The following is a 16,609-nucleotide window of genomic DNA, read 5'->3' on the forward strand; positions in this document are numbered from 1 at the left end:
GAGGCAGCCCAGAATTGGGAAGGTGCAAATTGGCTTAATTGAGCACATAGTTGCCTGTAATTCAGGACACATTTGCACAAAATTTTCTGATTTATATGGTTAAATTGGATGCTTAAAATATCACCTGATAAACATATCTTATGTATAAATGTATCTTATGTAAATCCTTGTAAACCACTACTTTATACATACCTGAGACGAGATTACATTGATCTTTGGCCGTAGCTGAGGACATAGTTGAGCCCATGGTTTTTTGTATCCTGAAAGCAATGCAGAATAGTTTTTAGTAAAATATGTGTGTGATGCTGTATTAACCCACACAGGAGGTGAATTGGTTAATGCAGACCTGAGGCCAATTAAGATACCTGGTTGCACTTGGCCAGGCCCAAGTAAGATGAGTCTCAGCTGGATGAGGATATGGGTGGTGTCGATAAAGGGAGGAAGTAGAAGAAATGTGGTGGGAGAGATGGGCAGAAACTTGTAGTTTCTCTCTGGGTAGTAGAGAGCACAGGAACTTTAGGAGGGAGTTTATACCCTGGCCGTTATGGGAGAGGGATAGGCGGGGTGTAAGGGACCTTTGAAGCCCAACTGACAGGCAGAATGCTTTGGGGAAGTATTTGGAATTGAGGATCCTGTCAAAGGCAAGATTCCAGGGAGGTGGTCCCTCATAGTCCGTGTTCTGCGGAAGAGTTGGGGAGGACCCAGGATGGTTTAAAAATACAAATCCAGAAGAAGGACTGAAGTTGCTTTTGTTGTAGTTTGTATTTTGCTTTTGTAGCTTTGTTAAAATGCTCCATAGAGAAGCCCTGAAGCCACTGCTCTGACAAGAGTGGAATGAAAGAGGAACCCTGGAGGGACAGAAGATGTTGTATTAATGATCTGTGTTGTGTGGAACATTGTCCATGTGACACTGATACCCCAGAAGTGACTTGTGAAGGGCCAAGTCTTGAGAAAAGAGACCCCCACAGGACTGGAGTAACTGTTGGCAGGAGGTGCTAGATAATGAATGGGTTGCTACACCAGGCTCCCCCACTCCCAATAAGAGCTGCACTTGCAGTGAGTGTACTTTTTCATTTTGTGTGTGTGTGTGTGTGTGTGCGCGCGCACGCGCGCACATATATTCCCCATTATGTATAACAAGTCATGTAACACTCAACATACCACATGTGTCAGTATGTGTATTCCAGTCACTTTTGCAACTATTTAGGGACTTCATTCACAGGATATGATTTACAGTACTGTGCATTCCTTCCATTTTGTACCTTTTTGTTTCTTTGAGGAGGCAAGCTTCGTAACTGGGTTATTTTCATTATGTTGCTGTTCTACTTTCAACATGGTCATTATAAAGCACTTTTTTTCTGCAATTTTTCTATCCCAACTATAAATGCTTTCTCTGAGCTAACACATGGCTCATAGGCTCTAAACCTAGGAATGAATTCTCTAGATTTTAAAACAGTCCTTTATTTTTATTATAATCATTTTTTTTTAATTGTGGTTTACTCTATGGGTTTCCTGCTCCTAGTACACTTCTTCTAAGGCTAATTGTGTCTTTTATTATTTGAAATAACACTTCCAAAATGCCTTTCAGTAGATATCATAGTGTTTTGCAAATACTGTATAGTTATGAGTGACAACACACCTTTGCAGGAAGTCTTTTAAAGAAATGCTTATAAATTGATAAACTGAAGGGATAGGGAGATAAGTGATTTTCTCATAGTGACAAAGAAAGTCAAATGTAGAACTGGGAATATAATCCAGGATTCTTGACTGCCCATCCGTTGCTCTAACCTCTAGACAACACTTCCTACATCCCAAAGGTTGAAATGTGAAATGGATAAGTTACTTCTGAAAATGTTCATGAGGCGATTTTTACATGTGACTAGAACAAAATAGCCACCACAGTATTGTAAGAGATAACCCCCCCAAAAATAGAATGTGTCGTTCTAGTTGGCAGATAGCTATTAGCTTTATTGGTTTGTCTGACAGCATTGTTTTTACTGCTCTGTTTTTACAACCTGTGAGGGTTGTGACTTTCAAAATATAGTCACTGTTCTGGATTTGCATCTTCCTGTGATTTGCTTCTTAGTATTCTTGACAGTTTCATCTGTCTGATTGCAGGCATGTATTGGAATATTAATTCTCTATCTCCTTCCGTTTGATTTTGGGTGCATACTGAGGTCTGCATGAAGTCCATTTTGACAATGGTCATCTACTTGTACTCCGCAGAGAGTAGGTTGTAGGCTATTCTGTAGCCTGCTCTCACATTCTCACTGTATATTTCTTCATCAAACTTACAGAATCAGAAGGAAGTTCTATTCTCTCTCAACAGAAAGGATAGGGAATATCAGAGTCGGCGATAGGCATAAACAGACTAAGCAATTGCTTAGGGCCCCAGTCGGCTCAAGGGGGCCCCATATTAATTATTATGTGTTGTGCGGCAGGGGCCACAAAATATTCCTGCTTAGGGCCGCCAGTGGGCTAGCGCCGCCTCTGGGGAGTATCAAGAACTTGTAAAGCTATTAAATTTATATACTAGATTTTGCACACTTTTGTCTGTGAGGGCATAGTTTATGATTGTTGGCAGTGCTTGCAATAAAGCAAACAGATAAAAATAGTATTAAATTCTGTGCCAAAGAAATAAGGATGCTTTAAAAAAAAAAAAAAAAAAGCACAAGACTCTACGTCTAAAGCCATTTCATGTGTTTTAGAGCTCGCCATTTTTATTGCTCAATATTTCTTTTTGCTTGTGGACAAAAACAAGGTATATTACTATTGAGTGAATCACTTTTACCAAAAGTTTTCTTTCTGTTCTGTATTTTCTATGCCCTTAGCCTCCCTGCTTTGGAATACTGGGTGGTCAATATTCCTTTACTTGTATAAATAGAGTGACCACAGTACTCCATGGTATTGGGGAAGTGAAGTAGTAAAGCAAGCAGAAACTCACAGGACTGAATTAAAATAAAAAATCCAATTTGTTTCACTCAAACAAAAAAGTCAATGAATGAATGCAAAGATTGAAGAACTATATATAAAAGAAACAAGGTTTAAAATAGAGGCCCCAGTGAAGCAAGATACGTAAGCACAAGCCTAACTCTGAGCATGTGAGTAGTTTCACTGACTTTAATGGGCTATTCACATGCTTACAGTTAAGTTTGTGCTTAATTTGTTTGCTGAATTTGGGCCAGAGAAGGGGGGAAAAACAGAAAGGCAAAAGCTCATCCAAAAGGGGCCTTGGAAATACTTTCTCCCTAGGGATCAAAATCCAATCTTATGGAACATTATATGACCATGATTTAGCCCCCAGTAACTGTTGACTATATGTAGTATAAACATATGCCAGTGTGCACATTTAAAACACAACCCCGCCCCCCGCAAAAAAACCCCACCTCTAAAACCAAGCCCTATCAAAACAAAACACCACATGAGCGGTTCTCAAACTGTGGGGCGGGACACCAAAGTGGGTCGCCACCCTGTTTTAATGGGGTAGCCAGAACTGGCATTAGACTTGCTGGGACCGAAGCCCAGCCCCGCTGCCCAGAGCTAAAACCCAAGGACTTCAGGCCTGGGTGGTGGGGCTCAGGTTACAGGCTCCCCCGCTTGGTGCTAAAGCCCTTTGGCTTGGGCTTTGGCTTTGCCCCTCTCCCCCCAGGGCGGTGGCGATCAGGCTTTGGCTTTGCGCCCCCCCCCCCCTCCCCCGAGGCAGCTCAGGCAAGCTCAGGCTTTGGTGCCCCTCCTGGGGTTGTGTAATAATTTTTGTTGTCAGAAGGGGGTTGCGGTGCTATGAAGTTTGAGAATCCCTGCACTGCACTATTGTGAAGGGACATGTGCCCCACATTGGCAAATATAGGGTTAACAGGGAGCCTGAGGGACCAATTAGTCCAATCTGTGGCAGAAGGAGGTGAGATGCTAAATGACAATTAGACCCAGCTGGAGAGAACCAGACTGGATGGTTCTGGTAAAGGAAGGACTGCAGGGCCAAGGGAGGAGACCTGAGAGAGCAGAGCTGTGGTAGGAAGCTTGTACTCTGGGCCTGAAAGGAGACGGCAGCAGTGGCGAAGTGTCTCTAGGCAGCTGCCAGAGAGGCTTGGGGATACCCTGAGAAAGCTCCTTAGCAACAGACTGAGAAAAGCTGCATGGAGACAAGACTGGAGGGCGCAGCTCTAGGATAGACACTTGTAAGCAGGTAAAGATAGGAAGCAGCCTGGGGAACCAGTGAGGGAACATGAGAAACAGACTCTTGCTGCTTATCATAAGGGCTCTGGGCTGGAGCAGAGAGCAGGCCTGGGGTCCCTACCAGGCACTCACAGGAAGGGCAATGTAAGCCTCAGGAGTAGAGGGACGAGGACTGTTAAGCCCAGATCAGGACTGAAGGCCTGCTACGTGGGCACTAAGCCTTTGGGTGTTTGGTTGGACTTTGTGGTTACCCTGGAAGCAGTGAGGCTCTTAGCCTCCTGGGAGGAGGGCTGAGTTGCAAGAAGGAACCAAATACTGAGTGGCCCAAGGAACTGCCCTCGGAGGGCAATGGACTAAAGGCAGCTGTTGTGCCATGACCACCAATGAGGGGGCACACCAACCAGTGATGGATCCCTCTATACTCAAGGTTCCCAGATTTTTTTTTTTTAGCTGTGTTTCCCCTCCCCCTCCTTCTCCATTTGAGTCATATAACAGTGCTCCCTTGTGACTCCTATCCATCTGGGGCAGAAAGTGACTCACTGAGCAGTGTGGAAAGCTCCCTCCTGGCACGGTGGCAGGACCTGGCTGGCACAATTTCCTGAGGAGCCCATGGCAGCATTTAGTGGACCAGGGCTCCTTCCCCTTCCCTCCCTACTGCCCAGAGCCTTTCATTCTCACGGAGTCCGGTGGGTTTAAAATATGAAGGACTGTGGCTGGCTGGGTGTCCAGGGCAGGGCACCAGTGGTGAGAACGTCCCCCCGCTCCCTGACTGCTGCAGACTCCCTGTGTGCTCTCCCTGCAGCTGCCCTGCCTAGCCAGGTCACCTCACTGGCTGCAGCCCCATGGCCCACCTGGCACACCCCTGATAATCTCATTGTGTGCCCCCCCCCCCCAGGGGGATGAGCCCCACAAACCAGGATTCAACACTATACCCACAATCTTTCTTTTCGGAAGAGGATGAAAGGGAACAACTCGCACAACAGATATTAGTCATGTTGCTTAATGGACTACTGGAAGGCACTCCAATACTGGGCTGATGAGGGTGATATAAGAAGCTATATAGAATAAAACTAGTCTAGAATAATTTAACTCAAATATAATGGTTAATGTAAAATGTGTTCTTACCTAGGGAGCTGGAGCTTCTTGTTAGTGTCACTGGTAATACTATACTATGTAGGCTTCCATCGTCACAGAAATAAGACCAATCTTCACTTATTTAGAGCCAGGAATTATAAATTCTATCCTTAGTTTTCATATGACAGTAACTTTTGTGATGAAAATTTGAAGAAGAGCATTAATATGTTACAGTGTATAGCATTGTGCATCATAATGCCCGGACCTCTGTGGTGTAATGTAATACTCTTCCTCAATGGATCCAGAAAATCATACCGTGTACCACTAATATTGAAACTATGCAGTATGGGGGATATAGCCTTCATTAGGGTTTTTTTTTCCAAAGAACAAAATATATGCCTAGCAAGGAGTTTTTGCTGAGAATTCATTCTAAATCATTTGTAACGAATACCTCCCTTTACTGCTGGCAGTGGTGATTTTTTTCCCTGCTGTCTCAAATGTCAACTAGACTAAGATAAAGAGAAGACATGAGCTACAGGTATGTAATCTTCTCTTTATCTCTCCTTCAATATTTCAGGAGTTTTATTTTAAATGTGGAGCACACCCAACTTCTGACAGTGAAACATCTGTGGCTTTGAACCTCATTACAACAAACAGCCAGCATATCACATGTATAACATGCACAGATATTAGGTAAGTACTGTGTAAAGTATCACAGACACACAATTTCAGTGCTTCAAAGTACTTATTTTTGCAGAAGTATTTCTTTTTCCTGTTTTTCTTTCCTGCATTTTTTACTACTTTGGTGTAATGATAAACTATAAGTTAAATTTTTCTAATTGTGTTCTTCTGTTTTGCCAACATAAATAAGATCCACTTTTTGTAGAGACAGTTGAAATGCAGGTGCAGATCTGATCACTTGTGCCCTTAAACAACTGCTTGGAGTGGACAAGATAGTGGCACACATAATCAGATTTGTACCCATAATTCGTTTTTGGAGCATAACATTTTGGGCCAAATTTCTGAGTGCAAGAAATGTTCCTATAAAACGGGAAACTGAGCCTTATGATAGACCCCACCCCTTCCTTTAATTGTTCAATATAGCTATGCAAAATTCCTTTTGATGCAAGATCTAACTTACAAACTGTCCACAGTTTCTGATATTCAGTATCATAAATTAGAAAAACTCTAACTGTAAATATGTGGATTAAAAATCAGTTTCTTGTCAGTGATTTTAATACAAACAATCAAATGATTTATAACACACTTTCCAGTAATTGATTTCAAGTGTCTGGTGCATCTGATTGAAAATGTGTTATCTTATCCCTCAATTTTGTCTTTAATTGATTTTGTGATCTTAAAGAAAAAAGGTAATGTAACATGCTTATTAGGGAAGCAAGGATGCTGGTACAATTACTTTCTGATTATTAAATAGAAGTGGCTTCCAAACAAAGCTAGTCACTAGATATCCTAATTTTTTTCTGCATATTTTCCCAGTGCATGTGCATCTGTTTATGAGAAATATTGGAGAGGCATCACATAACTGATAACGCCATACTATTCCCTATAAATAATTATTATATCTCAGCATTGAGTGGTCTGCAGCTTGCAAGTGTAGAAATATGCAAGTTTTCAAAATATGCAAAGCCAGGGTTCTTATAAGAGATCAGGAAGGGTGAGTTAAACTATCTCCAAATAGTTTGTCTAGGACTAAAAAGGGATTTCTATAAATGAATTCCTGATTGAAGATAATGGGATGTTCTTAACTCATCCCAGACACAGTGCAATATACTACATTAAGCTGTTTTTCAGTGCTTGCATGCTGCTGCATTGACAGAGTCTGACTGGTTGCTGACAGTAGTTGACTGAAGAAAATGAGTATTACTGATAGGCTAAAAGATAAGTGTGGTCTGAAAAGGGTAGTATGGTGTCCATCATGTCACATATACTTGGGATTTATAACAATGTCATCTGTCTCTTTTAAAATTCATTTTGCATGCACTCTGTAGTTTATTACTTTAATAACTTGTCCCAGTGGTTAGCCACTAATGCCACTCCATAGGTAAGGTTATGATTGTGAGCCCTACTCACCCTCCCCCTCCCGCCCCCCGTAAAATTGACAAACAAAGGAATATCAACATCAAATTTGGCAGTTTAGTTGTAGGGTTCTGGTATAAATTTTCTATCAAATTTGAAATGAGGGTTTCCTGAATTATGACACACTTAAAACAGAGCTGTTTACCTGAGTTCATGGAAGTCCTCTAATGTCCTCTCCCCAGTTTGTAGCAAAAATCCAAATGAGGGAAAGAGATAAAACTTTGTTTACTGCGGTCGTCTAGTTGAGTTCTAGTGCCCAAGACCAAAATTAGCTGATTAAACTGTATTTTTAAATATTAGTAATAGTATAAATTGTAATGTCAGGAAAGGCATGTCTGCACCCACTGTTTTAAACAGAGCATCAAACAAGTGCTGGAGACCTAAGCTTTAAATGTTTTTAAAAAGTAAGTTTCTAGCCCTTTTCCCGGAAGACATAGGTCTCCAGATATGGACTGTTCACTGTGGGGGTGAGGTGAGGAGGGGTAGAGGCTGTTCGGTCAATGGAGAATTTTGGCACCCAAACTAGAATTAATCAGATAAGCAGAAACAATCGACCAGAGCTAGAGAACAGCGTGGAAGACATTGTTTATAGATAAGTTTATTGAATTGATCCATTTGACAAGGAATGATGGGGGGGGGGTATACCTGCTCGCTATACTCCCCCTTAGTTCCCTCTTAGCCCCAGAATTTCTGTCCTGCTGATCTCTTAAGGTGCCCACTTGCTTTGATTTTCAAAAATTTGCAGGAGAGGTGATGGGGGTATTTGGGGAGAGTGCCAGCATACCAGTGGTCCGGGCAAGAGAGCAATAGGGTGGAGGGAAGGGGAGCATGACGAGAGAGCACTCCACCCCTTCTGAAGACCTGAGTGGGTTTGACATGGGACTGCTCACTCTCTGAAAACCTTAGTAGACTTGCTGGGAAACCTCACCTTTCACAGCCTTAATAGTCTCACTTAGATGCCTCACAAGCATCACCACCCGTCAACCCTTCTCCCCCATTCACCTTATTATGCTTTGCAGATCGTATTGTTTGAAACTTCCTGGAAGACATGCGAAGTCCCAGAGGGTTGGAGAAGGGCAAACATAGTACTTATCATTAAAAAGGGGAACAAATAGGACCCAGGGAATTAGACTAGTCAGCCTAGTTTGCTGTCAAACTGGGAATCATATGTGGGGGGTCCCCACAGGGTTCTGTCCTGGGTCTGGGACTATTTAATATGTTCATGAATGACTTGGATAATGAAGTGAAGAGTATGCTTATAAAATTTGCAGATGATGCCAAGCCAGAGTGGGGATAGGGTTGCAAGTATTTTGGAGTACAGGATTAAAATTCAAAATGACCATGACAAATGGGGGAATTGGTCTGAAATCAACAAGATGAAATTCAATAAAGACAAGTATACACGTAGGAAGGTAAAATTAAATGCACAACTACAAAATGGGGAATAACTGGCTAAGCAGCAGTATGTCATAAAAGGATTTTGGGTTTATAATGGATCACAAATAGAATATGGGCCAGCAACAGGATGCAATTGGAAAAAAAGCAAATATCATTCTGGGGTGTATTGACAAGAATGTCATATTTAAGACATGGGAGGTAATTGTTCCTCTCTATGTTGCACTAGTGGGCCTCAGCTGAAGTACTGTGTCTAGTTTTGTGCACCACACTTTAGGACTAATGAGAGAGAATCCAGAGGAGAGCAACACACATGATAATATGTTTAGAAAACCTGACCTATGAGGAAAGGTTGAAAAAAAACCATGGGCATGTTGAGTCTTCAGAAAAGCAGACTGAGCGGGAGAGCTAATAACAGTCTTCAAATATGTTAAGGCTGTTATAAAGAGGAAGGTGATTAATTGTTCTCCATGTCCACTGAAGGTAGGACAAGAAGTTTAATGGGCTTAATCTGCAATAAAGGAGATTTAGGTGAGATATAAAAAAATCATTCTAACTATATAGATAGTTAAGCACTGGAATAGGCTTCCCAGTGAAGTGGTTGAATCCCCATCATTGGAGCTTTTTAAGAACAGGTTAGACAAACCTCTGTCCGGTACTACTGCAGAGAAGGATTTGGAACATGCCTCTGAGGGAAGGGATCAGAAGGAGACCCATCGGCCCGAAGACATGGGATGCATTGTCCTAGGGATGGGGGTTCCATGACCACCACTCCCAAGAGGAGGAGATGGGAGGTGGTGGTTGGGGACTCCCTCCTAAGGGGGATGGAGTCATCCATCTGCAGACCAGACTGGGAAACTCGAGAAGTGTGCTGCTTGCCTGGAGCTAGAATCCAGGATGTGATAGTGTCTGCCAAGACCGATCAAAACAACCTTGGACTGCTACTCCTTCCTACTTCTGCACGTGGGCACTAATGATACTGCCAAGAATGACCTTGAGCGGATCACTGCAGACTACATGGCTCTGGGAAGAAGGATAAAGGAGTTTGAGGCGCAAGTCATGTTCTCGTCCATCCTCCCTGTTGAAGGAAAAGGCCCAGGTAGGGACTGTCGAATTGTGGAGGTGAATGCTTGGTTACGCAGGTGGTGTCAGAGAGAGGGCTTTGGATTCTTCGACCATAGGATGTTCCGGGAAGAAGGATTGCTAGGAAGAGATAGGATCCACCTAACAAAGAGAGGGAAGAGCATCTTCGTAGGCAGGCTTGCTAACCTAGTGAAGAGGGCTTTAAACTAGGTTTGCCGGGGGATGGTGACCTAAGCCAGAGGTTAAGTGGGGAAGTGGGATATGGGGAGGAAACACAAGGAAGAGGGTGCAAGACGAGAAGCCTCCTAATTCATACTGAGAAATTAGGGCAATCGGCTAGTTATCTTAGGTGCATATACACAAATGCAAGAAGCCTGGGAAACAAGCAGGAAGAATTGGAAGTCCTGGCACAATCAAGGAACTATGATGTGATTGGAATAGCAGAAACTTGGTGGGGCAGTTCACATGACTGGAGCACTGTCACGGATGGGTATAAACTGTTCAGGAAGGACAGGTACAGGAGGAAAGGTGGAGGAGTTGCATTGTACGCAAGAGAGCGGTATGATTGCTCAGAGCTCCAGTATGTAACTGGAGAAAAGCCTGTTGAGAGTCTTTGGGTTAAGTTTAGAGGCAAGAGCAACAAGGGTGATGTCATGGTGGGTGTGTGCTATAGACCACCGGATCAGAAGGATGAGGTAGACAAGGCTTTCTTTGGACAACTAACTGAAGTTTCCAGATCACCAGCTCTGGTTCTAATGGGGGACTTCAATCACCCTGACATCTGCTGGGAGAGCAATACAGCAATGCACAGAAAATCCAGGAAGTTTTTGGAGAGTGTTGGGGACAACTTCCTGGTACAAGTGCTCAAAGAACCAACTAGGGGCTGTGCTCCTCTTGACCTGCTGCTTACAACAGGAAAGAATTGGTAGGGGAAGTAGAAGTGGGTGGCAATCTAGGCAGCAGTGACCATGAGATGGTTGAGTTCAGGATCCTGACAAAAGGAAGAAAGGAGAGTAGCAAAATACTTGGCTTGGCTTAACAGTGAAATCTTCGGTGAGCTTAAACTCAAGAAGAAAACTTACAAGAAGTGGAAATTTGGACAGATGACTAGAGAGGAGCATAAAAATATTGCTAGAGCATGCAGAGGTGTAATCAGGAAGGCCAAGGCACAACTGGAGTTTGCAGCTAGCAAGGGATGTGAAGGGTAACAAGAAGGGTTTTACAGGTATGTTAGCAACAAGAAGGTGGTCAGGGAAAGTGTGGGACTCTTACTGAATGGGGGAGGCAACCTAGTGACAGATTATGTGGAAAAAGCTGAAGTACTCAATCATTTTTCTGCCTCAGTCTTCACAGACAAGGTCAACTCCCAGACTGCTGCACTGGGCAACAGTATGGAGAGGAGGTAAGCAGCCCTCAGTGGTGAAATAACAGGTTAAGGACTATTTAGAAAAGCTGGACATGCACAAGTCCATGGGTCCAGACCTAATGCATCCACAGGTGCTGAGAGAGTTGGCTGATGGGATTGCATAGCCATTTGCCATTATCTTTGAAAATTCGTGGCCATTGGGGGAGGTCCCAGACAATTGGAAAAAGGAAAATAGAGTGCCCATATTTAAAAAAGGGAAGAAAGAGAACCCATGGAACTACAGACTGGTCAGCCTCACTTCAGTCCCTGGCAAAATCATGGAGCAGATCCTCAAGGAACCAATTTTGAAGCACTTGGAGGAGAGGAAGGTGATGAGGAACAGTCAACATGGATTCACCAAGGGCAAGTTGTGCCTGACCAACCTGATTGCCTTCTATGATGAGATAACTGGCTCTGTGGATATGGGGAAAGCAGTGGATGTGATATATCTTGACTTTAGCAAAGCTTTTGATACGGTCTCCCACAGTATTCTTGCCAGGAAGTTAAAGAAGTATGGATTGGATGAATGGACTATAAGGTGGATAGAAAATGGCTAGATTGTCGGGCTCAATGGGTAGAGATCAACGGCTTGATGTCTAGTTGGCAGCCAGTATCAAGCGGAGTGCCCCAGGGGTTGATCCTAGGGCCGGTTTTGTTCAACAACTTTATTAATGATCTGGATGATGGGATGAATTGTACCCTCAGCAAGTTCGCAGATGACACTAAGCTGGGGGGAGAGGTAGATACACTGGAGGGTAGGGAGACCTAGACAAATTGGAGGGATTGGGCCAAAAGAAATCTGATGAGGTTCAAAAAGGACAAGTGCAGAGTCCTGCTCTTAGGAAGGAAGAATCCCATGCACCGCTACAGACTGGGGACCAACTGGCTAAGCAGCAGTTCTGCAGAAAAGGACTTGGGGATTACAATGGACAAGAAGCTGGATATGAGTCAGCAGTATGCCCTTGTTGCCAAGAAGGCCAATGGCATATTGGGCTGTATTAGTAGGAGCATTGCCAGCAGATCGAGGGACGTGATTATTCCCCTCTATTCAGCGCTGGTGAGGCCACGCCTGGAGTATTGTGTCCAGTTTTGGTACCCCAACTACAGAAGAGATGTGGACAAATTGGAGAGAGTCCAGCGGAGGGCAACGAAAATGATTAGGGGGCTGGGGCACATGACTTACGAGGAGAGGCTAAGGGAACTGGAGTTATTTAATCTGAGAAGAGTGAGGGGGGATTTGATAGCAGCTTTCAGCTACCTGAAGGGGGGGTCCAAAGAGGATGGAGCTAGGCTGTTCTTGGTGGCAGATGACAGAACAAGAAGCAATGGTCTCAAGTTGCTGTGGGGGAGGTCTAGGTTGGATATTCACAAACACTATTTCACTAGGAGGGTGGTGAAGCACTGGAATGGGTTACCTAGGGAGGTGGTGGAAACTCCATCCTTAGAGGTTTTTAAGGCTCAGCTTGACAAAGCCCTGGCTGGGATGATTTAGCTGCTGTTGGTCCTGCTTTGAGCAGGAGATTGGACTAGATGATCTCCTAAGGTCTCTTCCAACCCTAATATTTTATTATTATTTATGGTGTTATTTTACTTGGTCCTGCTTCTGCATAGGGGACTGGATTAGAAGACCTTTCAAGGTTTCTTCCAAATCTACATTTCTGTGATTCTGTAATTGTTCCTAAATAGCATTGCCAGCCCCTGAGGAACCTAGTTGAGAGAGTGTGGAGACTGAGAATCCTGTTTAGTCTTGTTGAATGCTGACTATCTGATTTTATCTGATCAGACATGAACAAGGTTCCTAAAGCTCATCAGGAGAAGAGAGGAAGGGAAGGAGTACTTGACCAGTGAGCAGCATACTGAAGGGCTTGGTCCCCAGTAGCCTCTGAAGAGCCATCGAGGTCCCCTCAACAAACTTCATAAGGCTTGTGGGATGCCTTCCTGGGAACCTTATGGGGACGATACCAAGGTGGAGGAGGAAGCATTCCCCTCTCCTGTGCTCTCCTTACGTCCATGCAAAAGAACACCCACACCTTATGAGGGCCCTGTGAACCTCCTAATGTCTGAGGTGTAGAGAATCCTCCAATGAGTTTCTGAAGACTCATCAGGGATATGATGTATTTAACCAGGCAGAACCCTATTTCTGTATACCTCCTAAGGTCTGCTCTGCCTTAGCAGACTGGAGGAAGCCCATAGGAAGTGGGGAATGCTCCTCCAGTTTCTCCTCTCCCCACTCCCACACTAGAACCATTTGTAAGAAAACGAAATAAGTTCCCAGCCAAAAAAAAAAAAATATTATATGTTCCCTCAATTTTAACTTATCTTTAATAAATAAGAGTAAAACCCTTACAATGCTGTAGTTCCAAAATAAACCTTGCCCCACTACCACCAGGGAATTCAGAGTTAAGGTTAAACTTACAATAAACCTAAACATTTTAAAGTACAATATTAGACATTTAAGGAAGCTAAACTATATTGATGCTGCCCCAATGTGTATGCCAACTTCCCATCTTATCTGTTTTGAAAATGCTGACCAAAAAGCAGTGTAGAATGGTGATGGATAGTCAAGATGGAGGATCCTCCTGCCACAGTTAACTCAGGTTCTTACTCAGGTGTTGCCCCTAATCCCTCTCCCATCCACACATGCAATATTCTCACTCGTGTTCAATGGTGCTTTCAACCCAGCCTAGCCGGTACATCGTCAGATATAGGCTATATGCTCCTTTCACTCGAGCTGGGAAATCTACCCACTTTGAAGTAAAGGTACAAGATAAATCATCTGAGTGCTGATAGTAATCAAAAGCCTTCCCACAATTTTCCTTCCCTCAGAAGGACAGACCAGTTCTTCCACAATTCAGTGGGAAAGAATCATAGAGCAGCTTAACTTACTGCAAGACAAAGAAGCATGAGATGTCCCCAGAAGTCCTAGTGATACACAGTGGTGAATGCAGCACTAGTGAGGACCCAATAACTTGAATATGGCTTTGCAGAATGGCGACTTACCCCCACACTAGGCTAAGCCAAGTGCTGATCACCTGAATTAAATCTGCAGTGAAGACATACCGTATGTTCCAGCCAGGTCAGAGTGGCAACAGGACTATTCATGCCCCAGGTTTCCCAGCACAGGGCCGAGGAATCAGCAGGAGGAGTGAAAGAGGCTGTCTCACTCCCCAGGACACCTTCCATTGGGGTAAGGGAGCACCAGGAGGTTAGGGGAGAGGTTCTCTTCCTTCCCTCCCTCCCTTGCTTCTTCTAACCTCTCAGATCTCATGCCAGCTGTACTTCCCAGCCCTAGTCCCTGAGTACAGTGGATTAACAGGAGGGAAGACCACTTTGATGAACCTATTTGATTCTACAGGAGAGGTGCCATGATTCTGAGGCCTCCAAAGTTCATAGGAGTAAGACTCCATTTCTGAGGCCCAAGGGAGGTCTGCAGCATCAGGACTCCCTCTACAGGGTGATGGGTGGCAGAAAAAATATTGTAGAAAGAATAAGAGGGTATGCCCACCCTCGTTCCAAGGGCTTCCTAAGGTCTGATGAATCAGGACTTCTTGTCTTGTGGCTCTTCTGGCATCTGTAGAAACAGACCCCTTCTACAGGCAATCTTAGGACCATTTAAAAAACAAACAAACAAGGAAACTCACTGCCACCCGCATACATTAAGATGAAGTTAACCTTGCAGACACACATCAATACACTGACTGTTGATTACTTTTCAGGCGTTAGATTTCAAAACTCGTAGAAACCCAGGAAACAGTTGTCTTATAAGAATCCCAAACATTTGTAAGTATGGAAATTTATATTTGAGGTACCCAGATGACCTTAACTCTGCTTCTGTAATGAAGGTCTGAAATAATGAAATGCTCAGACTACCGTATCCATCCATAATACTTTCATTTTATCACTCATCCAGTCCTCGCCCACAGACAACCCGCCAACCTTAAGCATATTCTCACCAGCAACCACGCACCGCACCATCACAACTCTAACTCAGGAACCAACCCATGCAACAAACTTCGATGCCAACTCTGCCCACATATCTACACCATCACAGGACCTAAACAGATCAGCTACAACATCATCGGCTCATTCACCTGCACGTCCACCAATGTTATATATGCCATCATGTGCCAGCAATGCCCCTCTGCTATGTACATTGGACAAACTGGACAGTCACTACGCAAGAGGATAAATGGACACAAGTCAGATATCAGGAATGGCAATATACAAAAACCTGTAGGAGAACACTTCAACCTCCCTGGCCACACAATAGCAGATGTAAAGGTAGCTATCTTACAGCAAAAAAACTTCAGGACCAGATTCCAAAGAGAAACTGCTGAGCTCCAGTTCATTTGCAAATTTGACACCATCAGATCAGGATTAAACAAAGACTGTGAATGGCTATCCAACTACAGAAGCAGTTTCTCCTCCCTTGGTGTTCACACTTCAACTGCTAGCAGAGGACCTCACCCTCCCTGATTGAACTAACCTTGTTATCTCCAGACTGATTTATACCTGCCTCTGGAAAGTTCCATTACTTGCATCTGAAGAAGTTTCATAACGTGCATCTTACCCACGAAAGCTTATGATCCCAATACTTCTGTTAGTCTTAAAGGTGCCACAGGACCCTCTGTTTCATTTTATCACTGACCACCAAGACAAGAACAATTTACTTTCAAACATACTATGGTTGTGTCAACTCTGGCTTTCTTTGTTGTCATTATACGCTTCACAGAAGAAAAGCTGTTTTTCAAATTGTTGATTAAACTGATGGAATACTAAATGTAATTGTCCCCCACTCTTTCTTAAGGACTCAGTCCTGTGAGCTATGGAGGGCAGGCAGTTGTCTAAGTACCATTAGACACAGGATTTGTGTGTCAATAATAGATACATAAAACCATTTATAAATTCTATCTAATGCACATTTTTGATGTTCCACTTGCAAGTTGCATAAGTACAGTGCCTTCTCTAAATTTAAGATGTCCTGGTCTATGGATTCCTGAGACTCTAGAAAAAGTTTTTCATCCAAATTTAACACATTTTACAAAGGACTAAAGAGGGGAAGATGGGAGGCAAGGATCAGTGGAGGGCAAAGGTAACTATGACCTTCCATACTACCAAATATTTGGGTTTTTTTGTAAAATCTTCATTTCCTGAGTTTCTAATTCTTTCTTTTAACTCTAATGTTCTTGGAAGGCTAATAAAAACATAAAACATTTATATATAGCTACAACCTTAATTTCACCTTAATTAAGATTTTTGGGTGGGGATTTAATAATGACTTTTGTAGTAGTCACTTGTCAGTACATAGCTCAGGTCTGAGAATTGCTGACCAGTGAGCTCTACTTTCATGTTGTATTTTACCATTCTATATAGTAGTGAACC

General features: G+C 43.4%; 1 protein-coding gene across 2 annotated transcripts in view; it reads left to right on the forward strand.

Annotated features, from left to right (window-relative positions):
- The window catches only part of PRKN (parkin RBR E3 ubiquitin protein ligase), a 1,227,966-nt gene that overhangs the window by 662,021 nt on the left and 549,336 nt on the right, over positions 1-16,609 (forward strand). For both annotated transcript variants that reach the window (XM_054023728.1, XM_054023729.1), the window contains exon 6: positions 5,825-5,940. In XM_054023728.1, coding sequence (XP_053879703.1) covers positions 5,825-5,940 — 116 coding nt within the window. The remainder of the gene's footprint in view (positions 1-5,824; positions 5,941-16,609) is intronic.

Source organism: Malaclemys terrapin, chromosome 3, assembly GCF_027887155.1.
Source record: "Malaclemys terrapin pileata isolate rMalTer1 chromosome 3, rMalTer1.hap1, whole genome shotgun sequence".
NCBI lineage: Eukaryota > Metazoa > Chordata > Testudines > Emydidae > Malaclemys > Malaclemys terrapin.